Genomic DNA, 27,376 nt, shown 5'->3' with positions numbered 1-27,376 from the left:
CAATGCCATATCCATTTGCAATATTTTTCAAAACACGATAAACAGTGGACAAAGGGATGCCTGTTCTACTTCAAATCAATGTTATAATACTCTAAAATCAACTTCCTCTTCTCTAAATCATCCATACTGAGGATCACTGAAAATGTCATCTGCTAGCAAGTAAACAAAGGGGGATAACTCTTCACAAACTAATGAAAAAGGATTAACGGAGTTGTCTCTCTTGAATGAAACCAAGCACTTGATAGCTGGTCAAGGTTGTTTATAGTAGAAATCCAATTAAACATATTCCTAAAATTCTCAATAATTTCTGGTCATACTATATATGTGTGTCATTTATTGTATGAAAATAATTTATTCATTTTATCAATGTTTGAGCTCTGTACTTTACACAAGAATTCCCTCATGGGTAATAAAGTATTGCCATTGTCATTGTCCTCATTTGCATTGTCATATTAATGCTGTAAAAAGTAATACAAAACAAAACCTTGTGTTGCATTTACATAAATTGACACTGTATTCGTAGGTAACGCCAAAAAAATACCACTTGAAAACAAATGACTAAAATTACGAATTAAGCCCTGGACAATATCATTTCAGGGGATTTATTGTGATGTCAAACGTTATGATTCTTTGGGGCAATTTGTTTGTATTTTGATAGCATAATAATTATCTTATAACTTGATAAAAAATTCGGACCAAATTTTTGTGTACAAATTCGATGCTGTTTGGTATATGTTGGCATCAAATGGAAATAATGTCTGGTTTTAATTGTCAAAACAACACACATTTCACAAACCAATGTGATACCAGGTGGCAAGTATCACGATATATATGTGTAACTGGGTGTGGATAGTTTCAATTAAATAGTGAAGTTACAGACGAATTTCCAATTTGAGAGGCTACGGCTTGCTACACGTGGAGACACACGTTTGCTAGTTTCAAATTGTTTTCATTGATACGGTTTGCTAACATTGATCTTGTTGATACGGTTTTCTTTTTTGGTCTGCCAGGTGTCACAACTCCGATGTAAAATGTACCCTAACTGACGAAATTATCCAACATTTTGTAACACCCATCCAGAAAATTTACTGAAAATTAGAGCAGAACTGTTCACATTGAGACGTCATGACGTTATAGGGCTGTTCAAAATGAGAGGGTCATGACGTTATTGAACTGTTCACAATGAGAGGTCATGACGTTATAGGACTGGTCACCTTGAGAGGGCCGTGACACTATAGAACTGTTCACCTTGAGAGGGCCATGACGTTATAGGGCTCATCACATTGGGAGGACCATGACGCCATATGGCTGATCAGCTTTAGAGGGCTATGACGTTGTTGGACTGTTCACAATGAGAGGGTCATGACGTTATAGGACTGGTCACCCTGAGAGGGTCATGACGTTATAGGACTGGTCACCTCGAGAGGGCCGTGACAGTATAGCACTGTTCACCTTGAGGGTCATAACGTTATAGAGCTGTTTACCTTGAGAGGGTCAAAACGTTATAGACGCACTCTTAGCTGTTGGCTTGTGAACGTTTGCTGTGTTTCCTCAATGGAATTCATTAATGAATGCCGTTGATACATAACAAATAAACATATATATAAACGATGAATCACAAACTAAGTTATATATGTATGAATTATAATTTTTTAATCCACAATAGATTATGACATGACGCCGCTATGGCACGTGAATATCACCAACCAAAACCTCACTTTGTGAAGGTATTTGAGTCTTACTTTGCAAACGGTTAATATCATTAATGCAGAAATACCTTTTGTTAGCCAAAATAATAAAACATATTAAAAGTGCATAAACTGTATGTCGGATAACCTGTTAAGTTGTAACTATTTAATGTTTTAACTATTTTAAGTGTCACGCACGTTTATACTGGCTGTGTGACATTAGCCAAATAGTATTCATGAAATATTGCTCTAAAAGTTAAGATTACTAAGATTAGTCTGTGTCTTTTTCGTATACGTGCAATCTGCAATACACGTTGACAAACGGACTGCATATGTCAACATTCACTTCTTACAATGTTCCTTTAAATCTGCACAGATATTGAAATACAGTCCTACAGTTACAGAGTTTACGTGATCTTCCCCATTTCTCTGTGGAGTGTTTGCAGGCTGTTAAGGATAAGAGGATCATTTGGGTTGAGCTTCTGTGCCGTCAAGAGGGCTGCCTCAGCTTTGTCATGCTGCCCCCACTCAGTGTATAACACACCTGAAAAAGACAACCACATTAGCACTATGAATATGTGTAAGAGGGAGTGAGTGAGTTTTGTTTACACCTATTTGGAAACATAGCTATTGGGATTCGAACCCAGGAAGGGGAAGCATCAAATACGATGACACGCCATCTCTCTGACTGACTGACTGGTTGGTTGGTTGATTGGTAAGTTGTTTTACCTTACTTTGGGGTTTGGGGAAAATTTCCTAATATGATTTTTGGACGAAATACACACCTAAATTACGATGTATGTAATACTTGGAATTGTCTCTTTGGAGGGCTTTCAGAAAGAGTTGTTCCCCTTCCTGGTACCTCTTCATCTTGACGTAAACACCGGCAACACGAACCATCAGGTTCGTCTCCTTGGGAAGAAGATAGACAGCTTTCCTACCCGCCTCAATAGCTTGGTCGTACTTGCCTGTGTGAGACAAAACCAGTTGTCAGCCGGATAATAGTTGTGCGTGGAATACAATGGAATTGATGAAGTATTTCAATGTATAGACTGCACATGTTATATAATCAATTTGTACATATATGCATATGCAGATATTTCTGGATAACGGATCGTGAGTGGATTTTGGGCTAGCCTAGTGGTCATTCGGAGACTTGGCAACAACGTGTGAAGCTCTTCAGCGTAAAACTATACTCACTCACTCACTCATTCACTCGCTGAGTATGGCATTGCACATATTCTGAGTTAGAAGCCTGATACCTGGGCTTGTTGGTTTCACCACAATGGTACATATCTAAGATCTGCACCGCTGACCTCCCACATCAGCCGGCCATTTATATTGGTATGTATTTCAAAGTAACGTAGAACTCCCCATTTACTTAACAGAAACTGATTTGGCATGCGGGCGACACACTGGATCTCACAGACAGACAGACAGACAGTATATTTCGGTCTCACCTCGTACAATACAACTTAAAAATACAATAATACAACTAACTTAATAATACATAAATACATTGCCAAGCCACCCATTTAGTTACGAGAGACACAAAGAATTTAAGAACATTATATACAATAGAATATATAACATGATTTACATATCGTTGTATAAAATACCCCTTCTTCTATCTAAAATAAATTTGCAGGTTTTGGCCGATAAAAATACAATATTTTGGTTAGACAATATATAAAAGACTTTATCACAGGCGCTCCAGTCATTAAAACTATCACATGTACTGCTACATTTAGCTAAAAAGAACTTCTCTAAGATCAATGTACACAGCACAATGCAATAATACGTGACATTCGTCTTCCACACAATTCTCAGAGGTAAAACACACTCTCAAAGCTAGAGGTAAATAACTACACCGCCCAGTCTCACATTTTACCCAACTAATCCAGGATGGAGTTTTTCCAGGCTCCTGCGTAGCTGACTTCATTGACACATGTCATTGTATCCCATTTGTGTAATCTATGCTCATGATGTTGTTCACTGGATTGTCTGGTCTAGACGTGATTATGTACAGCCGGCCGCCATATAGCTGGAATATTGCTGAGTGCGGCGTTAAACAGCAGTCAACCAACCAACCTTACCCAGCTGATCCAGGATGAGGAAGGAGTTTTTCCAGGCTCCTGCATGGCTCGGACTGATCTGTGTGGCATTCTGCGATGCAGCGAGAGCCTCTTCATGACGACCTAGTAACTTGTACTGCAGATATATACATATATAATGTAAGATACTTCTAAGCGACATGACAGACCCGACAAAGATTGTAAAATTCAAACCTTCACATTCTATATTGATTTTGGCTTCAGTAAGCAAATATTCTTCTTTAGCTGAAAATGTTGGACATGGAAAATTCCCATTGGTAGTCAATAGTTATATGCCCTGTATACTACTGCGCAGCAGTAACTTTGCATCTGAGCAACATGCGTCCATTGTATAGGTGTGGATCAGCTGGCGACAGGTAAAGTTTTCACCTGGAGGAAATGTGTTAAACTAGATGGAACATTTGATTTAAAAAGGTGAACGAGACATAAACCAATAATTCATTCTAAAATAGTTTCTCGAAATAAAAATAAATATATATGGTTTAATTAAACCTTTGGAATCGTTATTTGTAATTCCCCAGTTTCCTAATTTGGGTGTTGCTTGGAATTGTCAGCTCTCAACATCCTGATTAAGAAAATAAACTCACGGGTGTTGTGTTACTCACCAGGTTGCCCAGGTTGTAATGACAGTCTGTGTACCTGCTGTCTAGTTGAAGGGCCCGGAGAAAGCTGGCCTCTGAAGACCCTGTGTTATTCAGCTGGACCTGCACAATGCCCAGGTTCATCCATGCCTCTGCAGACTCTGGACTTGGAATTAAAATGTAGACAGTAGTTGAGTGATCCTCTAGTTTGAATGTTACCTTAATACGAGCAATTATGCACACCTTAAACATTCCTCTCACAAACGTGGGACCAGGGAGACTATGTTGTAGAGTATCCCTGGTCGGACTCATCGATAACCCCGATAACCCCGAATTTGTATATGATAATGAAAATATACTATCCCCAAAAGAAACGTATAGGCCTGAAGTCTGTTGCGAAAATTTGTATTTTCAAACATGTATAACTCGTCCACAAATAGGCTTTAGTGCATGATTTTGTACACCAGTTTAGAAGAAGGTACTGTCTATACAACCAAGTGGACACTTGTAGATAACGGAGACGCTGAGCGCGATGGTGAAGACGTCGCACGGTCCTGACGTCGGATCTCCTGGGTTACCGACTAATCTCTGTTAACCTGTTTCGTACAGTTTGACCGGATATCTTCCGAAGTCCAGGCACCCTGGCTGCTGTGCTCTCACCTGTGGCAGTGCGATCACGCAAATGTAGTACCCGGATGTACCGATCTTGGGCTGCAGTGGTGACTCGAGGTCTGCCTGCACGCGGGGTCATTTGTTATACCTGTTTGGTTGTAACGAGCTGCAAGCCGTGATATCGTGTTCAGACTAACATTCAGACGCCTGGCAACAGAAGATTGGTAATCTCCAGCTTGCATTCTTCAATTGCGATGTTCCGTGTCGCAGAGTCCAGACGTGGCGTTGTGATTTGACCTTGAAACTCCTTCAGAACGAATGCCGATTTCCGAAAGTAATCTGGATTTTTATTGCCAGACAGTGCATGCTCTTTGCTGCCCAATTTCAACTCGAAGGTTATCTCTGTTGCGTTGTGGCGATGCCTTTTTAATCATTGTAAGAAGTCTCATCAAAATCAACATTTTAAGGTAAAATCGATTTTGTACTTGTGCAAGTGTGTAAAATCATGTCATCAACACTTTTGTTACATATTTTGACGATTGTTTGAACTCAATAGGTAATTATTAGATTTTTAAAATCGCCTATGCGTTTCTTTTTGGGGATAGTATAGTTTTGATTACACAATGACATATAGAAAGTGGTCAAGTGTAACATATGTTATATTTGGGATTGCACTTACTTAGTAAAGTACAGCCCATTTCTGGTGTGCCCCGCCGTGATGTTGCTGGAATATTGCTAAAAACGGCGTAAAACCAAACTCAGTCAGTCAGTCTTCAAGGCTGTTGTATCAGTAGATGTTGGCTTACTCTGTACAGATGGCAACATAAAGCGTCTATTTGATTAAAGAAAGTCCACCAAGGATGGTACCTGTAACCAATGGCTCTGTCCAGAAGCTCCTTCGCCTCCAGAGCACTGCCTCTCTTCCGCAGGATAACTGCCAGGTTGATCAATGCCGCGTTGTACTGCGGATGCAGTCTGAAGAAACATGACGTAATAAAACCTTTCAAAGGAGTTCCCCAACACACCAAGCAAATATTAATGGTGTCTTAGTCGAACTTTGGAATATTCCCTAGATATTCCGGCGTAAATAAATCGTATCACCCTGTCGGGTTTCGCTGTAGTAAAGTGTCCACGTAAGACACGACCAAATAGCTCGGCTGGTCCGGGTCTGTAGATTGATTGTCATTGCACCCGACGAGTTGAGCGTTCACAATATCGACCACTGGATTGTCTGGTGACACGAGTATTTTCGAGCTGCTGTCATATGCGTGAACTATTGTATAGTATGGCGATAAACAACTGACGAACAAACAGTAATCCAGTCAGAATTAGGTAAACTAACACAAGCAACGATTCAGTACCATATAGATGACGTACAGTCATCAGGTTCGCACACTGTAACCACCAATTCTGGTGTCCCCGGGAAGGGATATTACTAAAAGCGGCGTACAACCCAACTCACCCCAACTGACTCTTTATTAATGATAACGATCAGTGAAAACTGGCGAATTATTAACAAAACTTTAAACCAAATTGCAGCTGTTAACATATTTGCACATGCTTTTCAGTAATTTGGATGCATGATCCTTGTGCAATTCACAAGTGCATCCCCCAAGTTAGTGGAGAAATCAATCTTCGTTGTAACCACATATATATCCATAACATATAGTGAGTGTTTTAAGTGAGTAGAAAGGATATCGTTGTTAAAACAAACATACACGGTTCCATATACCTACTTCTTCGTTGTAACCACATATATATCCATAACATATAGTGAGTGTTTTAAGTGAGTAGAAAGGATATCGTTGTTAAAACAAACACACACAGTTCCATATACCTACTTCTTCGTTGTAACCACATATATATCCATAACATATAGTGAGTGTTTTAAGTGAGTAGAAAGGATATCGTTGTTACAACAAATACACACAGTTCCATATACCTACTTCTTCGTTGTAACCACATATATATCCATAACATATAGTGCGTGTTTTAAGTGAGTAGAAAGGATATCGTTGTGAAAAGAAACACACGCAGTTCCATATACCTACTTCTTCGTTGTAACCACATATATATCCACAACATATAGTGCGTGTTTTAAGGGAGTAGAAAGGATATCGTTGTTAAAACAAACACACACAGTTCCATATACCTACTTCTTCGTTGTAACCACATATATATCCACAACATATAGTGAGTGTTTTAAGTGAGTAGAAAGGATATCGTTGTTAAAACAAACACACACAGTTCCATATACCTACTTCTTCGTTGTAACCACATATATATCCACAACATATAGTGAGTGTTTTAAGTGAGTAGAAAGGATATCGTTGTTACAAACAAATACACACAGTTCCATATACCTACTTCAACGTAAGTCTGTATTCATCAACAGCAATGTCAGTGTTGTTGTTCTTGGCTTGCACGTTCCCAATGTTGTAGTGTATCTGTAAATACTAAATAGGTTAGGTGGAAGGTACAGTTGCGTCGCTTTCGAATCCCCCGTTGCCCCGATTAGGAGTCATCAGGGGACCACTCACTCACTCATTCGTTAGGAACTTGACATCTCTTTCAGCTGAAGACATGAGATTTTAAGTCATGACTTTTTTTAAAATTTATTATTATAGGATCTTTATATAGCGCACATATGCAGGCAACTAGTACATGCTCAAGGATCTGAGCATTTTGTCACAACGTTGCAACAATGAAATCTGAAATGCTAAATTTCACAGATTTTATAGAATACTATTATTTTATCCATGAACAGGCACACTTGCTGCTGCTTCACACAACCAAAATGGCGTGACCGAATTAGAAGAAAATGGTGAATGAAGTCAGTTTGGAAGAATCTGTTCTCTTCCTGACGTTTGAATACATTCCACATTTTATTGACAACGTCTTATAATTTTTTATATGACGTTTCAGAGGTAATTCTTGCTCCTTCAGGATAAATTATTTCTGAAACGTATAAAGAATGAAAAGAAGTTGTTCTCCATAAAACATGTAACGTATTCATGTCCGTCCAACTTGTAAATGCCTTTCAAGAACTTCCCGGAGTTTGTTGTAATGTCATGAAATATCATCTCGCAGTTGGTATAACACCTACCTTAGCATTCAGGGGACAGACTTTGGCCCCAGGTGTGTATAAAGCGACTTCGTCTTTGAAGTCCATGCTCCTCTGAAAGGATAATATTCAATCAACATGCTTTCACTTCACTCTAAACAAGAACTTAACAATCGTTCATTCATTTGTAACTGATATTTAGAGAACGAAAGTGTGTCTCATTATTTACCAACTATATGCTTAAAACCTCACCTCCATTGATCGTAGAACAAATATCAGTACGAGGACTAGGAATCCAGCTGATACGTGCTGTAACAAAAGGTATATTTACATCTAGTTATAATCTAATTGAATAAGATTATTTGAAAACGACAGTAGAAATGTAAACCCACTTCAATGAAAAACAGCAAAACTGCAGAATTATTATTTATTACTATTCATATTTATTAGCATTTGTTGAAAAAAAATTATTATTTATTATTATTCATATTTATTACCATTTGTTGAAAAAGAACTATTATTTATTACTTTTCATATTTATTACCATTTGTTGAAAAAGAACTATTATTTATTACTATTCATATTTATTACCATTTGTTGAAAAAAGAAATTCATTTTTAACAGTACGGTATCTAGTGACCAAATCCCAGCCCAAAGTGAAAGTAGTAAGAATCAAAAGATTATTTGTATACATTTATTTGTGTAACAATTACACGTCAACAAAACTGATGAGATCTTTCCACAAGACATTTAGTAGGGTGATAATCATACGTATGAGAACCTAAAGCTTTGAGAAATGACTTTGGTTTCGTTTTTACCACATTCCAGCCTTTTATTTGGGACACAGAGATAGTGATAGCGCCTGTATTCGCTGTTATCCATGTAACGTCAGATACATGTGATTCATATCACACACTGTTGTAAACATACATATAATACGAAGGAAACGAAAATAATGTATTGCTTAACAACTGCCTAGAGTCTGTATTGTATCATATGGTAGTCAAGAACAAAGTTCTCAGCTGGATTTCTGGATTTGTGAGCGTAACAAGGATGGTTTTTAATGCTGACAGAACATGACAAGCGGAACGTTTCAAGGACGCCCAGGTTCCAGTTCCCGGATACATGTAAAATGTCTTGGCTTGTACCGTGTAATTTACATTCCTAAGCCATACTGATCAAGTAATGGCAACAGCATTCCCGACAATGCGATTTGAAACTGTTATCATAAAAACTTTATCTTCATAAAGAGGAAAGTTTAAATGACATGACATGCATCAAAGACAAATGAAAGTGAGTGAGTATGGTTTTACGCCTCTTTTAGCAATATTCCAGCAATGTCACGGCGGGGGACACAATGTACCCACGTAGGGAATCAAACCCGGGTCTTCAGCATGACGAGCGAACGCTTTAACCACTAGGCTACACCACCGCGGAAACAGATGGTATATAAAAGCTAATAGTTAGACGAAGCTTCCTCTTTCGGTTAAGTCAAATAGAAGCGACAAAACTCTTTCCACATCCATATGAAATCTCTGCCAAAAGCAGAGTCGATTGTACAATTGTGACTATATCATGAGCATATTGTTTCAGCAGTATTACAGCTGTATGATGTTGTTTGTAAACAAATCGGATCTGAACCAGACAATCCAGTGATTGTCGCCATGCGATAGGATGACAGAGCATGTGTTTATCAATCGCTATGAAATAGTGATGATACCAGGTGTCCGCGAAAAGGTGAGCATATCCTGCCCCACCTTCTCGATCTGTTGATATTACTGATCATATACTTACTCGATTATAATTTTTGTTTGTTTGTTGCCTAACGCCATACTAATCACTTCAGTTCCGGATAGTCACTGGACGCTTCCAGAGTAACAGTAGAATGATTCGTGATCAGTGGATGGCCAATGTACGTGACGCTACCCGCTTTACAGAAGAACGTAGAAATTCAAAGGTCTAGTTTTAGGAGAACTTTGGTAGCTTACCTTCTTGGTTGTGGAATGGGCATGAAGACAGATCTGTCTGGCCCCGAGCACCACCAACATACAGAAGCCAGCACAGGACAGGTACAGAATCCTCTCTGCGATCACGAAGCCCACACGGAAAAACAGGTTGCTGGCTGGCAGGAAGGGAACTCCCAACACTCCCAGGGACATTATCAGGATCCTTTAGATAGAAATCCTATGTTAATTTAGATCATTCCTGAGTTAAATGGATGGGTGCGTGATTGAGTTTGGTTTTACGCCGCTTTTAGCAATATTCCAGCAATATTAAGGAGGGGGGACACCAGAAATGGGCTTCACACATTGTACCCGTGTAGGGAATCGAACCCGGGTCTTCAGCTTGACGTGGGTTATATGGGACAGTACACGTATGTAACTTGGGTTTCTTCACACAAAACATCTTCACTGACTCCCATATATTAAAATAAACGTACGCTGAAATGTTTTGACTATTGTAACCCCAACACGTTTTAGCACGGAGATCATTTTGTGGAACAAGATCCAGGACAAAAATACTGTTACGGTTGTTTGGGATTTCTAAACCAAACGAAATATTTTTAGTTTGTTTTGCTGTGCATACTGATGATGCATTACTTTGTTATTCGGAATTAGTGAGTGAGTGAGTGCATATGGTATTATATCTATATTCCAGCGGGGGACACCAGAAATGAACTACACACACTGTATCCACGTGGAGAATCGAACCTGTGTATTTGGCGTGACGAGCAAACGTTTAACTACTAGGCTGCCCCACCGCCCCTTATTTGGAATTACACACACTGCAAGGGTACGGAGTATGACAATTGTTGCAAGCTAGTCCTTGACACAGAACAGGTAAGTCATAATGTGTGCTTCTGACAACACTTTAAACATTTGGCAAATGTCCTACACGTGTTAGAAATATGTATATATCCCTGTAACGTTTATACATGCATTTTGATTATACCGCTGTTCAGAGTTCGCTGTGATTACCGGCAATATTGCGTCGTTAAGCAGTATTTACTCACTCTCTCAGAGTATTTGCTAACGTAATTAAAATGCATGATCTCAGTTGTATGGACTACGTGAACTCCTAACTCATTTTCTCCAAATTTGAAATTTAGCAATTCGTGTCATCCGAAGACGTGCTATTAACTTCCTCACACAGTTTCTAGGAAGTTTTACATGTTACAGTCACCAATATCAAACCATGTATTTACCGTTGATCTTTGTTCATTTCACCATGGCAACAATGATAGAACAAAACCCCAAACCCGGTCCAGAGAGCTATGACTGCCAGGATTCTTGGATCAGCCAATGAGGTGATGACAGGTATACAGCCCATTGACCAATCACAGCACAGCCACCATGGATTCAACAGCAGCCAGGTGTTGATGGCATAGAGGTAGTTGTAGTTCAAAATCTGTAAGAGAAAATCCACAACAGATTAGGAGACAAATGGAAACAAATAACACATGCTATCCAACGTGGAATTGTTCTTTGTTCAAAGATCGGGCTTTCGTTCCGGTGATCTGCAAATATCGTAAATCAACGAACTAGTTGATAAACATCATATGTTGATAATAAAGTAATAAATATAACAGACACGTTATCCAGACCGTTTTTATTTGAAAATGTTACTCTCAATCTGAATATCTCCAGCAATGTCCGAATCAGCGAGACTTACAACTGTTGGTCTGTGTCGGGGACATTGTTTGTCCCGAGCCAATGTCCTTGAATTTATGTTTTTGATGCTTTATGTATTTAAAAAGATTATATGTGTGCACTTCTCCTCTCAAAATCGAAATTATATTATCAATCTGCTGGTCTTTAGGACAGTACTCACTTTCGATATAGTGCCATTTACAAAGGAATGTGGATTATCTTCAGAAACGAATGTCGGTGTTGCAAATCCCATGATTCCTAGTCGAGTAGCCAGGAGTAACACGCCGGTCAGGAAGAGGATGAGGTGACGTTTGAGGAGGCCCTTGACCCACAGAACCATTTTCTGTATTAGTAAGTGAGTGAGTGAGTTTAGTTTTACGCCGCTTTTAGCCAGTAATATCACGGCGGGGGAGACCAGAAAGGGGATTCACACATTGTACACATGCCCTTGACCCACAGAACCATTCTCTGTAGTAGTAAGCGGAACATGTAACAACCGTATTCTAAGCAGATTGTATGATATATCAAGTGTCATTGTAGGTGAGAGATTGTGAGCGACGTTACTATATATATGAGACAAGCAGTTCGGCCTTGTTGATGTCCCTTGTTTCAGCCATCCTGTACTGCACCAAGTGAGCCAAAACAATAATATATTTTAAACACATTAGTATTTTTCCGTTCAATTTCTTTTTCAAGTGAATGGACTCAACAAATCCTGAAATATATAACACCATTCGTCGGCATGCAGCTATAACATGGGACAGTTATTTTACATGTTATATTGAACTTGGATGGTAACATTTCTCTCGAAACAAATGGTTAAATTACCATGGGCAGTACGTCCTAAAATTAGGAAATGATTTCAACATTCAAATACAAAATAATCCTGTATTAGCCTTTATCTCATTCCTTCTGTCCTCACCTTATCTGTGACACGATCTTTCCTATACGTCAGCAACTGCATGGGGTGGACCCTGCAGACCACGATGATGTCATACACACTACATATACCCTGTCAACACGAGGCAAAGTTATTGGTAATACGTGTGACTGATTTACACGTTAACGAATCTTATTTATCTTGCCTCACACATAAATGTCGTTTTCTGGTTGGCTGAGTGCTCTTCTATTATTTTTATGTACCCCGCTGGGAATGCCGAACTCATTTGGTACTTCGTTGTAGTAATTCTGTATCTCGAATAACATTGAATCACGTATGATATACGGAAATTACCGATGTTTTGCGAATGCAAATCGATGGAAGGGAGATAACTCTAAATTTGTTTTTCTTGTCTTGTACTCCACACTGTGATCTGATACCCGTGCTTCAAACAGTTCAGAATTACCATTGAGGTGTTCGGTAAAATAAATACGTTGTTTACTGGTCCCTCGGGGACCATGGGTTGATGTACCCTCTATGTTTCTTTATGTTCCCCTCCCTTCGGGCTCAGTGAACAACTTATAACAAACGTTCCGATTTGAGGAGGAATGAATTCACCTTGGCGGATTGTGTCCTTGTATATTCATTTTATGTTCATATTTTGATATACCATGCATATATCATCCAAATTACAGAAACGTCTGAAATATGAAATGGTTCGCTGAAAATGGTCAGCGCTGTTGTACCCCTAAATACACAACTGGTCCGCTTGTTAAATACGAAAAGGTAAAACTGCGCCTGTACTCACAATGACAGTGATGCCCTGCTCTTTACAGAAGGTGGACACGACACACAGACACATACTGGCCAGGATAGACACCAGGGAGAAGGACTCGGGACGGAAACTGACAAGGCATGAATCTGAAATCAGATAATGATCATAACTTCAATATTATTACTTTTTGGTCATCAACATATGCCAGAACATTGGACCAAGCAAGAAGATAATCCTATGACATCATATGAGCTAAGGAAGAGAGTTGTATGGATGTCAGCTATTTTTATTATGATGAACAAAACGTTTCGGAGTATATACTTACTCATTCATAAGATGAACTATGTGATATCATAGTTCATACATCAGATAAATGATGAAGGAGTAAGTATATACTTCGCAACGTTGTGTTTCTAATAACAAAGATGTTGACTTCCATAAAACTCTCTTCCTCATGTGTATCACTACAACATGCCATTCACAGACCTGATCACATGGGCTACACATTGTCAAGACTTACGTGGAAGGCAACTCCTGGCATAGAGCAGGAATGACAGGAGAAAGGTCAAGGCACACAACAGATCCGCTCGGCCCACGACTCCTGCTACCTGTAACCAATGAATATCAAGGACCGTATGATAAGGTGTTACTATATATTGATGCATGTAACCAATGCATGTCAAGGACCGTATGATAAGGTGTTACTATTAATGCATGTAACCAATGAATATCAAGGACCGTATGATAAGGTGTTACTATTAATGCATGTAACCAATGAATATCAAGGACCGTATGATAAGGTGTTACTATTGATGCATGTAACCAATGAATGTCAAGGACCGTATGATAAGGTGTTACTATTAATGCATGTAACCAATGAATGTCAAGGACCGTATGATAAGGTGTTACTATTGATGCATGTAACCAATGAATGTCAAGGACCGTATGATAAGGTGTTACTATTGATGCATGTAACCAATGAATGTCAAGGACCGTATGATAAGGTGTTACTATTAATGCATGTAACCAATGAATGTCAAGGACCGTATGATAAGGTGTTACTATTGATGCATGTAACCAATGCATGTCAAGGACCGTATGATACAGTTTTATTAATGTCACATGTAACCAATGGAGTGAGTGAGTGAGTGAGTGAATATAGTTTAACGCCGCTTTTATCAATATTCCATAACCAATGTGACTGCAGGTCCATAATTGATATATGTAGCCAAGGCACATAAAGAGAGAAAAAGACGAATGACACTGATATTACAGCAATCTGTAACCATATAACATGAGGAATTACATATTAGAAAAAAACATGGTAACAGCTTCATTACAGATACGTGTATGATTTAGACTGTTACACCACTTTTCATCGCGACAAACTGTTGTCATCAAAAGCCTTCTTCCTTTTTCTGGTAATAAAATAGCAAAACGTCAAAAATTGTATTATAAAGAATGCATTATCTTTTTCGACGTTCATTCAGCTATTGCAATAATGTATTAACTTTTCAAAGTGATTGATGTATATATACAAATTAATTTAAACTTTTTCAGTGTTGATATTTAAAATAATATAACGTAAATGAGTGAGTGAGTGAGTTTAGTTTTACGCCGCACTCAGCAATATTCCAGCTACAGTCAGCTCTCATTAATCCGACACTCATTAATCCGACAATCACGTTAATCCGACATAAAATTAGGGAACCATTTAAAACAGTGATAATTACTCTCGTTAATCCGACATTCTCGCATTCCGACTCCGACACACAAATCTAGCAACCGATCATTGTAAATACATTGTAAAAACATTCGTTAATCCGACAATCAACACAGCCGGTCGGATGATCCGACCGTATACAAACATCACACATGAAAGGTGATTAGCGCGTGCCTTACTGGCTGCTTAACACCCACGTCGGTGAACATCACACTTGTTAATTAGAAACACAAGATAATTAATTGAGGCGATTTAATCAAGAAATAACAATAGAGCGAGCTGTATAAAATGTTTACAACCGACCTGAGCATTCATCACGACAAGATGTCTGTCACGAGTACACCTCTGCCTTTTGTATATGGCAGTGGTGTGTAAACAATCGAGTCTAGACCAGGCAAGCCAGTGGCCAACAGCATGAGCACCGATCTACGCAATTGGGAACACTTGACATGTGTCAACCTAGTGAGCCTGACCACCCGATCCCGTTAGTCGCCTCTTACGACCAGCATGGGTTACCACACTTTATGCAAGTGGGTAAGTGTATGTGACTGAACTATGACCAATCCAGTGTTCTAGCTCTAGAATGACATGCAACATAACAGGAGAAAATCTCAACGTGGCGTGACTATGTGTATGAACTATCCATGATCCGCCTTGGAACTACATCTATCTTGAGCATTAGGAGCAGTGTGTACTCACGCTTTCAGTGTGAATGGGATGCACAGCAAACAACACAGCACACAGGAGAGCAGCTCGGGGCGAGGCAAACACCGGCCTGGCAGATTCCTGGTCCACCTGGTAACCAGACATGAGGACAGAGAATACTGCCAGGAATATGACCGACACCAAGCCGTGCAGGACGATGTTGACAACGTGGAAGCCCCGAGGATGAAGTCCTCCTGCCCATGCGTAGTTCCACCTTGAATGAAGAATATCTGATGAACGTTTGAATGTTCTCTTGTATATGTGGGTTTGATGTATTCTGTTTAACTGATAACAATGGGTACACTTCTAACATTAACATTATCTTGGCTGCCGCGTGTAGTATTGCTTCAGCCATGGAGGATGGGCTCCACATATTTTAGGGGAAGTGAACACTATAACCAGGGCAACATATTGCCTGTCAGCAACTACAAGCAAATCAGAAGAATGTGTGGGTATACTAGTCCGGTCGGTTTGATTCTGAAACCATGCCGCACTTTAACTGACTCCTACTTCCCTTCAATGTCAAGCGTCTGGCAACACGTGCCATTGTTTACCACCTGTTTCATGGGGCTGGCAGGGGGTACAGCTACCTCTCCGACCAAAGCTCCACCAACGAGGCTTGTGCATGCAGATACAAGGTGTGATGAACAGTTTCACTTCAGATACTGTACTCCCACTCCATATGAAGCTACCTGAGGCCATGTTATTATACGCCTAAATATCCATCGCCCTAGACTCACCTGAAAGTCATCACTGTGACGGGTCTGTAGGATTTGTGACTTGTGTTGTCCAACTTATTTCCCCAAAAGTCATGAGCGAAAAGATGAGAGAGTGGGGTCTCGGGAAGAAGGTCTTTGTTTCTGGTTACAGCCGACAAATCATCAAACAAAAACTCTCCGTCGTGGCTGTTCGCGAAACACAGCACCGCCAGACAGAAGACGAGGACAGATGCCACAGAGAAGCTGAGTTTGGGAACAGGCAGGACATCGTCCCAGTCTGTCTCCTGGTAGTTGGTCTTGGAGGATCGAGGCGTCAATCTGCTTATCCCAATCATCTCAGGCGTGTTGTGCTACGGATCAAATTAGATAGTTTGTAAGTACATGTATGTGTATTTACTCATCAAACAACACATATATCATAAGTTTGTTTGTGTATGTATAGCCAAACAGACATGGGGAATAGAATACCTCTTCCACAATAAAAGTCTGATAGTATACATGTATTCTGTATATTTTCTAACCCGTGAAGATCCGAGTTAGAATTGGTGTTCAGCTAACAATGCTTGTCGTGAAATGTGGTCAGGCTCGCTAACTAATGTCGTCGTATCCTGAATGCGAAGATCGATGCTCATGATGTTGATCACTGGATTGTCTGGTCCAGACTGGATTAAATTCTTCAAGAGATTTAGAAGTTGGTGTAGTAATGCACGACAAATCTTATGGATAACAACTTCTTGATTTATTTTTCACAACGTTTCTGGGCTAGTTCTTGCCCTTTCTTCAGGTATGAATAATCCACCTGAAGAAGGGGCAAGAACTAGCCCAGAAACGTTGTGAAAAATAAATCAAGAAGTTGTTATCCATAAGATTTGTCCTGCAGACTGGATTATTTACCGCCGCTATATAGCTGGAATATTGCTGAGTGTCGCGTTAAACAACAAACAAACAAACAAATCTTGTAAAATACTTCGTTATTTAAAGAAAACAATATTTACGCGTATGTTGTTTTTATATCCGCCCAAAACAATCCATTGCTTTTTCAAATGACGGCTTCTGCTCCTACTGTTAATCACTAGATTTCAAGGAAAAACTTGAAATTATTAGAATTGCTAAAGTAAAAGGAATCATATTTCGGAATAAGGCTAAATGGTACGAAGAGGGAGAAAAAAATACGGAATATTTTATGAATTTAGAAAAAAGAAACTATGTCAATAAAAATATGGGTGAACTAATAACACCCACCGCAGTTTTGACAAAAAAGGAAGACATATTAAAAGAATCATCACCCAGTGGCCCCATACCTTTTTGTTGTTTGTGTCGAATTATTAGCTATAGCAATTAGATCAAACAAGAATATTAAGGGAATTAAAATAAAGGGTATGGAATATCTCATTTTTCAGTACGCAGACGATACAAACTTTACACTTGATGGATCCGAAAAGGGATTATTGGATCTAATCTATGTTATTAAAAAAATTGCTGCTGTATCTGGGTTAAATCTTAACTGTGATAAAACCATAGCAGTATTGTATGGTTCCAAGCGTGATTCTAATGAACAACTTTGTCCTCATATAGCTCTCCGCTGGTCGAAAGAACCATTTAAAATTCTGGGTATACTTTTTTCAACTAAGTTAGATGAAATGATTCGACTAAACTTTGAAGAGCAATTTTCTAAAATTAGAAAAATACTATTTTCATGGTCGAACAGATCTCTCACTTTGAGAGGCAGGATTATGATTATCAAATCACAGATTATCTCCCTTTTTACACACCTTTTTATGGCGCTTCCCAACCCATCTAAACATTTCTTTACACGTTTGAACTCTATCCTTTTAAAGTTTATTTGGGGTGGTAAACGCGATAAGATCAAAAGGAATATGTTAATAAACGACTAAGCAAAGGGGAGCTCTGAAAATGATAGATATCATATCTTTCTGCAACTATCTGAAGATCAAATAGATCAAAAGACTATTCACAGCAAAAAGATTATAGCAGCACATAGCATTTGAATCATTATCGCCTTTTGGGGACATTGATCTATTTAACTTTCAAGGAGAAAAACTACTATTATACTCCAAAATGATTTAAAATTACTTTTGGAAAGATGTCTTAGTATGTTACTCTTGTATTAATAGAAACCATATTGAAAACATCGGAGACTTTATTTCTCTACATGTTTTGAACTTTGTACCATTTTCTGACATAGGCTTGTTTGTCTCGTGGTATAGAAAAGGAATGAAAAATATGAGGGACATCATATCAATTACAGGTGATTTTAAACCTTTTGAAATACTAAAAGAAGATTTTAATCTCCATGAAACATACCTTCTCTACTTTAGATTTTTGAAATACGTACCTAAACGATGCCTTAATCTTCTTAAGGCTACACCTATTGTTGATGAATTAGTTACAAGAAACTGTACCATTATTAAACAAATATGTAACTCGGCTGATTGTAAATATGTTTACTCACAGCTGTGTGACAATCATGGAATATCATTAAATAATCTTCAACATAAATGGGAATCCAAGCTTAATACTACTCTATCAGAGAATTATCTCACTGACTGTTTTGCAATGATAAATACTACTACTATGGAAAATAAGGCTAGGAACTTCCAGTTTAAATTGATGCACAGAATAGTTTCAACAAAGTCATTTCTATGTAAAATAGGTATTACTCACGATAATCTTTGTACTTTGTGTGGCCGTGAAATAGAAACTCTTGAGCACTTATTCTTTTTATGTGAGAAAACTAAACATCTAATCTCTCAGTTTACAAGCTGGTACAATTCCAAGACCGGCGCTTGCCTCAATATCGATATAACTAAGTTTCTATTGGGGGACCCTGAAGCAGGTGTATTAGTTAATCATATTTTCATAATCACCAAGGAATATATTAATAAAGTAAGATATACCTCCGCAGATTTAGATTTTAATCAACTCTTCTACCTCATAAAAAAACACTACCATTTCGAAAAATATATTTTCAGGGAACACCACTCTGTCTTCAAAACAATGGTTATGTCTCTTTCAAAACGACTACATTTTAGATTAGCATAGTGAGTTTCTCTTTTCTGCACCCTTTCCTCTCACTCACCCTTTGTGCTATCTACACGAATTCGTGTATTTTGCAATTTGATACCTTGCGGATATTTTCACGTTAGTGCTTCTGTTTGGCCATGACCTTCGTTATATTATCAGCACCACAACCGCCAGAGCATCACAATGCTCGTAAAAGAACAATAGATTTATTATAAAATGTGAGCTAGAAACAGCATGCATTATCCTACGTTTCTAGTTACTGTGAGATACTTACCTGGTCATGGGATACTCCGATAGCTCAGCACATTACACATGGGGAATTAATTATCATTTGACAACCGCGGCCATGGGGTACTCCGATAGCTCAGCACATTACACATGGGGAATTAATTATCATTTGACAACCGCGACCATGGGGTACTCCGATAGCTCAGCACATTACACATGGGGAATTAATTATCATTTGACAACTGCGGCCATGGGGGCACTCCAATAGCTCAGCACATTAGACATGGGGAATAAATTATCATTTGACAACCGCGGCCATGGGGTACTGCGATAGCTCAGCACATTACACATGGGGAATTAGTTATCATTTGACAACCGCGGTCATGGGTTACTCCGATAGCTCAGCACATTACACATGGGGAATTAATTATCATTTGACAACCGCGGCCATGGGGTACTCCGATAGCTCAGCACATTACACATGGGGAATTAATTATCATTTGACAACAGCGGCCATGGGGTACTCCAATAGCTCAGCACATTACACATGGGGAATTAATTATCATTTGACAACCGCGGCCATGGTGTACTCCAAAAGCTCAGCACATTACACATGGGGAATTAATTATCATTTGACAACCGCGGCCATGGGGGTACCGATAGCTCAGCACATTACATGGGGAATTAATTATCATTTGACAACAGCGGCCATGGGGGGTACATTCCATGGGGAATTAATTATAGACAACAGCGGCCAGCACATAGCTCAGCACATTACACATGGGGAATTAATTATCATTTTTGACAACTCCGATAGGCCATGGGGAATTAATTATCATTTGACAACCGCGGCCATGGGGTACTCCGATAGCTAGCTCATTTATTATCATTTGACAACCGCGGCCACATGGGGAATTAATTATCATTTGACAACCGCGGCCATGGGGTACTCCGATAGCTCAGCACATTACACATGGGGAATTAATTATCATTTGACAACCGCGGCCATGGGGTACTCCGATAGCTCAGCACATTACACATGGGGAATTAATTATCATTTGACAACCGCGGCCATGGGATACTCCGATAGCTCAGCACATTACACATGGGGAATTAATTATCATTTGACAACCGCGGCCATGGGGTACTCCGATAGCTCAGCACATTACACATGGGGAATTAATTATCATTTGACAACCGCGGCCATGGGGTACTCCGATAGCTCAGCACATTACAACATGATAGGGAATTGGGGAATTATCATTTGACAACCGCGGCCATGGGGTACTCCGATAGCTCAGCACATTACACATGGGGAATTAATTATCATTTGACAACCGCGGCCATGGGGTACTCCGATAGCTCAGCACATTACACATGGGGAATTAATTATCATTTGACAACCGCGGTCATGGGGTACTCCGATAGCTCAGCACATTAGACATGGGGAATTAATTATCATTTGACAACCGCGGCACTGATCTTTGTACCACATTCTGTATGGGTGTCACGTACGTGTATCCTTGTATCTGGAAATGTTAGCTGACCCAATACAGAACAAAACCAGAACATGTTGTTGTATGAGTCAGCACATTAGACATGGGGAATTATGCCATTACCGCGGATAACATTACTATTCTGTATGGGTGTACACGTGTGATATGTTAGCTGACCCGTTAAACCATAAACAAATGCCATTAGGATAACATTACTACTTGCATGATACGTTAAACCATAAACGGGGCATGCGTGTGTTCACGGCTGTAGGTGGAAATCCACGTCCAAACACGAATCCTTGTAACAGGAAGTATCTACTGAATGAAATATAGATTGTGTGAACATGTGTGCCGTATCGACTGCTGTAGTGCTATAAGGCTGAACCGTAGACTCCTCAATACACGTACACCTTATTTTATTAACAATTGTGTGTAAATGCAACACAATATTATGTAACATGGTAGAGTTTTAACTGACAACAACATCCAGTCAACTAATTGGGCGGTATGCGCAGTAAATATTTCACGAATGAAGAGAATGGGAGGAGCCTGCTATTTATAGAAATCCACGTGTCGGAATCTAAAATCATGTGGTGATCGGCAATGCGTGTATATTATTATACATATAAATACAATACAAATTCAAAATGTTAAACCTTGTAATATGATGATAAAGAGTACCTACGTTTACTCGTTTACAGAGTGCTTCCAAATCTGATCCGCAGTGTGTTGTATGTTTTCTGTAACCTTAGTCTCGGTATGGGTTTCTGACATTCATGCCATATTTGGACGATGTTGCTAGTCCATTAATTAATATTGATATTAATAATTAAAATGATTTACATGTTAATTCCTGTTTAATACTGCCATGCTGATCCCCAAACGGTACATCATGTCAAATGCTAATTCTTTGGTTATCATATTGCAGCAGTTAATTGTTTAAACTTTCATACGCTTCCTCTCAATGAGAACGCGACCTGTCAAACACACAGTTCTCGGCAACATACCGCACTATTTATAGTCCGGTTGGGACTTGAAGTGAAAATCAATACAAATATCGGTATGTGAGTAGCCTGATGTTGTGCTGTCAGACAGTGTAGCTCGTAGTATATCCTGATCGAAAAATTGGACTGAAAGCATGTGTACATCCTGTCACGTCATGGGGCGTAATTTTGCATGTTGTATTACAATGACCTTGACACCTTGGTCGCTCTTGCCTCAAGGTAAGGGTGGCGATCAAGATCATGTAAATGCAAATTTTATCACCAAAATAAAACAGCTAATTTGTTTTTTACATATTGTGGCATACATCTTAATAGAAGTATGTTTTACAAAGACAACAATAACGACCATCGTATACTTTTATATTCCTAACGATTTTAAATTTTAGTGTGGGCAAGAGAATTGGAGTCAGTACCGAATTAATCAGCCCTCATGTGTTAGATTATTAGGAATTTGTATTTAGTCAGTTTCTAATTTAAATTAAACCCGTCAAACCTTTATTTCATTTTGGTTTCACATACATATAACTAAATATAGACATCTTAACCTTGCAGCGGACACATCACAGAACAGGTACAGATAGCGCAAGGAAACAGGCGTTATGCCAAAAACATTCTGACTCAATCATAACTTATGTCCCTCCTGTTAAACTCTCATCTTGTTGACGTCAGTATATAGCCAAATACGTCGCCAACATAAATACACTTGGCAATGTTTTAATTCTTTTGGGAACTGACCCCTGTGATAAAATCCTCCCATTGTGGGAGTGCAAAATTACTAAAACAGTTACAGGTAGTACAAACTGTACCTTGTTGTATAAACTGTACTCTCTGTTCTATAGATTGTACTCTCTATTGTATACACTGTACCATTTGTGTTAGTGGAAACAGTACCATCTGTGTTAGTACACACTGTACTCTCTGTATTAGAATAGACTGTACTCTCTGTGTTAGTATAAACTGTATCATGTGTGTTAGTAAATACTGTACTCTCTGTTCTATAGATTGTACTCTCTATTGTATACACTGTACTGTCTGTGTTGCTATAAGCTGTAGCCTCTGTGTTAGTACAAACTGTACTCTCTGTATTAGAACATACTGTACTCTCTGTGCTAGTATATACCGTACCCTCTGTGTAAGTATCAGCTGTAATCTCTGTGTTAGTATATACTGTACTCTCTGTGTTAGTATAAACTGTACTCTGTGTTAGTATATACTGTACCCTCTGTGTTAGTATCAGCTGTAATCTCTGTGTTTAGTATACCACTGTATAAGCTGTACTCTCTGTGTTAGTATAAACTGTACTCTGTACTCTGTGTTAGCATATACTGTAATTCTGTGTTAGTATAATTGTACTAGCATCTACTGCAACTCTGTGTTAGTATAAGCTGTACTCTCTGTGTTAGTATATACTGTACTCTCTGTGTTAGTATATACTGTACTCTCTGTGTTAGTATATACTGTACCTCTCTGTGTTAGTATAAGCTGTAATCTCTGTGTTAGTATATACTGTACTCTCTGTGTTAGTATATACTGTACTCTCTGTGTTAGTATATACAGTACTCTCTGTGTTAGTATATACTGTACCCTCTGTGTTAGTATATACATACTGTGTTAGTACACTGTACTCTCTGTGTTAGTATATACCGTACTCTCTGTTGTTATATATGTACCTCTGTCTGTGTTAGTATATACTGTACCCTCTGTGTTAGTATATACTGTACATATACTGTACACTCTGTGTTATATATACTCTCTGTGTTAGTATATACTGTACTGCACTCTGTGTTAGTATATACTATGTCTCTGTGTTAGTATATACTGTACTCTGTGTTAGTATATACTGTACTCTCTCTGTTAGCACATACTGTTGTTAGCACTGTGCCTCTCTGTGTTAGTATATTACTATAATCTCTGTGTTAGTATATACTGTACCCTCTGTGTTAGTATATACTGTACCCTCTGTGTTAGTATATACTGTATTCTCTGTGTTAGTATATAACTGTACTCTGTGTTAGTATATACTGTACTCTGTGTTAGTATATATACTATACCCTCTGTGTTAGTATATACTGTAGTCCTCTGTGTTAGTATATACTGTACTCTCTGTGTTAGTATATACTGTACACTCTGTGTTAGTATATACTGTACTCTCTGTGTTAGTATATACTGTACATCCTCTGTGTTAGTATATACTGTACTCTGTGTTAGTATATACTGTGCTGCTCTCTGTGTTAGTATACTGTATTCTCTGTGTTAGTATATACTGCACTCTGTGTTAGTATATACTGTACCCTCTGTGTTAGTATATACTGTACTCTCTGTGTTAGTATATACTGTACTCTGTGTTACCCTCTGTATATACTGTACTCTCTGTGTTAGTATATACTGTGTTGTACCCTCTGTGTTAGTATATACTGTACCCTCTGTGTTAGTATATACTGTACTCTCTGTGTTAGTACACACTGTACTCTCTGTGTTAGTATATATTTCTCTCTGTGTTAGTATATACTGTATCTCTGTGTTAGTATAATACCGTACTCTGTGTTATGATACTCTGTGTTAGTATATACTGCACCCTCTGTGTTAGTATATATGTACTCTGTCTGTGTTAGTATATACTGTATCCTCTGTGTTAGTATATACTGTACTCTCTGTGTTAGTATATACTGTACCCCTCTGTGTTAGTATATACTGTAGTCTCTGTGTTAGTACACACTCTATTCACTGTATCCTCTTGTGTTAGTATATACTGTACTCTGTGTTAGTATATACTGTACACTCTGATGTTAGTATATACCTGTACCTCTGTGTTAGTATATGTATACTGTACTCTCTATGTTAGTATATACTGTGCTCTCTGTGTTAGTATATACTGTACCTCTGTGTTAGTATATACTATTCTCTGTGTTAGTTATACTGTACTCTCTGTTAGTACATACTGTACTCTGTGTTAGTACACACTGTACTCTGTGTTAGTATATACTGTAATCTCTGTGTTAGTATATACTGTACTCTCTGTGTTAGTATAAACTGTACCATCTGTGTTAGTATATACTGTACCCTCTGTGTTAGTATATACTGTACTCTCTGTGCTGGTATATACTGTACTCTCTGTGTTAGTATAAACTGTACCCTCTGTGTTAGTATATACTGTACCCTCTGTGTTAGTATAGCTGTACCCTCTGTGTTAGTATACTGTACCCTCTGTGTAAGTATATACTGTACCCTCTGTGTTAGTATATACTGTACTCTCTGTGTTAGTATATACAGTACTCTCTGTGTTAGTATATACTGTACCCTCTGTGTTAGTATATGCAGTACCTCTCTGTGTTAGTACACACTGTCCCTCTGTGTTAGCACATACTGTATTCTCTGTGTTAGTATACATACAGTACCCTCTGTGTTAGTATATACTGTACCCCTCTGTGTTAGTATATACAGTACTCTCTGTGTTAGTGTAACTCACACACCACTGTGTTACTTTTATACTGTACTGTCCGTGTTAGTATATACTGTACTCTCTGTGTTAGTATATACTGTACTCTCTGTGTTAGTACACACTGTACTCTCTGTGTTAGTATATATTGTACTCTCTGTGTTAGTATATACTGTACTCTCTGTGTTAGTATATACTATACTTTCTCTGTTAGTATATACAGTACTCTGTGTTAGTATATACTGTACCCTCTGTGTTGTGTATATACAGTACCTCTGTGTTAGTATATACTGCACTCTCTGTGTTAGTACACACTGTACTCTATGTGTTAGTATATACTGTACCCTCTGTGTTAGTATATACTGTACCTCTGTGTTAGTATAAACTGTACCATCTGTGTTAGTATATACTGTACCCTCTGTGTTAGTATAGCTGTACCCTCTGTGTTAGTATACTGTACCCTCTGTGTAAGTATATACTGTACGCTCTGTGTTAGTATATACTGTACTCTCTGTGTTAGTATATACAGTACTCTCTGTGTTAGTACACACTGTACTCTCTGTGTTAGTATATATTGTACTCTCTGTGTTAGTATATACTGTACTTTCTGTGTTAGTATATACAGTACTCTCTGTGTTAGTATATACTGTACCCTCTGTGTTAGTATATACAGTAATCTCTGTGTTAGTATATACTGTACTCTGTGTTAGTACACACTGTACTCTATGTGTTAGTATATACTGTAATCTCTGTGTTAGTATACTGTAGCCTCTGTGTAAGTATATACTGTACGCTCTGTGTTAGTATATACTGTACTCTCTGTGTTAGTATATACAGTACTCTCTGTGTTAGTATATACTGTACCCTCTGTGTTAGTATATGCAGTACTCTCTGTGTTAGTACACACTGTACTCTCTGTGTTAGTACATACTGTATTCTCTGTGTTAGTATATACAGTACCCTCTGTGTTAGTATATACTGTACCCTCTGTGTTAGTATATACAGTACTCTCTGTGTTAGTACACACTGTACTCACTGTGTTACTTTATACTGTACTCTCCGTGTTAGTATATACTGTACTCTCTGTGTTAGTATATACTGTACTCTCTGTGTTAGTACACACTGTACTCTCTGTGTTAGTATATATTGTACTCTCTGTGTTAGTATATACTGTACTCCCTGTGTTAGTATATACTGTACCCTCTGTGTTAGTATATACAGTACTCTCTGTGTTAGTATATACTGTACTCTGTGTTAGTACACACTGTACTCTATGTGTTAGTATATACTGTAATCTCTGTGTTAGTATATACTGTACTCTCTGTGTTAGTATAAACTGTACCATCTGTGTTAGTATATACTGTACCCTCTGTGTTAGTATAGCTGTACCCTCTGTGTTAGTATACTGTACCCTCTGTGTTAGTATATACTGTACTCTCTGTGTTTGTATATACAGTACTCTCTGTGTTAGTATATACTGTACCCTCTGTGTTTGTATATGCAGTACTCTCTGTGTTAGTACACACTGTACTCTCTGTGTTAGTACATACTGTACTCTCTGTGTTAGTATATACAGTACCCTCTGTGTTAGTATATACTGTACCCTCTGTGTTAGTATATACAGTACTCTCTGTGTTAGTACACACTGTACTCACT

At 38.5% G+C, this 27,376-nt stretch overlaps 1 protein-coding gene across 1 annotated transcript in view; it reads right to left on the bottom strand.

Annotated features, from left to right (window-relative positions):
- Nucleotides 1-21,586, bottom strand: part of LOC124277904 (protein O-mannosyl-transferase TMTC4-like) — a 45,562-nt gene extending 23,976 nt beyond the window's left edge. Inside the window, exons 1-9 of the mRNA XM_046713633.1 lie at nucleotides 21,504-21,586; nucleotides 16,533-16,861; nucleotides 15,787-16,006; nucleotides 13,885-13,972; nucleotides 13,398-13,510; nucleotides 12,632-12,721; nucleotides 11,891-12,052; nucleotides 11,265-11,467; nucleotides 10,048-10,228 (exon numbers count right to left, since the gene is read on the bottom strand). Of these exons, the coding sequence (XP_046569589.1) occupies nucleotides 10,048-10,228; nucleotides 11,265-11,467; nucleotides 11,891-12,052; nucleotides 12,632-12,721; nucleotides 13,398-13,510; nucleotides 13,885-13,972; nucleotides 15,787-16,006; nucleotides 16,533-16,846 (1,371 nt within the window). The 5' untranslated portion in view covers nucleotides 16,847-16,861; nucleotides 21,504-21,586. The remainder of the gene's footprint in view (nucleotides 1-10,047; nucleotides 10,229-11,264; nucleotides 11,468-11,890; nucleotides 12,053-12,631; nucleotides 12,722-13,397; nucleotides 13,511-13,884; nucleotides 13,973-15,786; nucleotides 16,007-16,532; nucleotides 16,862-21,503) is intronic.
- Between the last annotated feature and the right edge of the window lie 5,790 nt (nucleotides 21,587-27,376).

This window comes from Haliotis rubra, unplaced genomic scaffold, assembly GCF_003918875.1.
Source record: "Haliotis rubra isolate DU_JTF1 unplaced genomic scaffold, ASM391887v1 Scf106, whole genome shotgun sequence".
NCBI classification, from domain to species: Eukaryota; Metazoa; Mollusca; class Gastropoda; order Lepetellida; family Haliotidae; genus Haliotis; species Haliotis rubra.
This window is presented reverse-complemented; position numbering and strand designations above follow the sequence as displayed.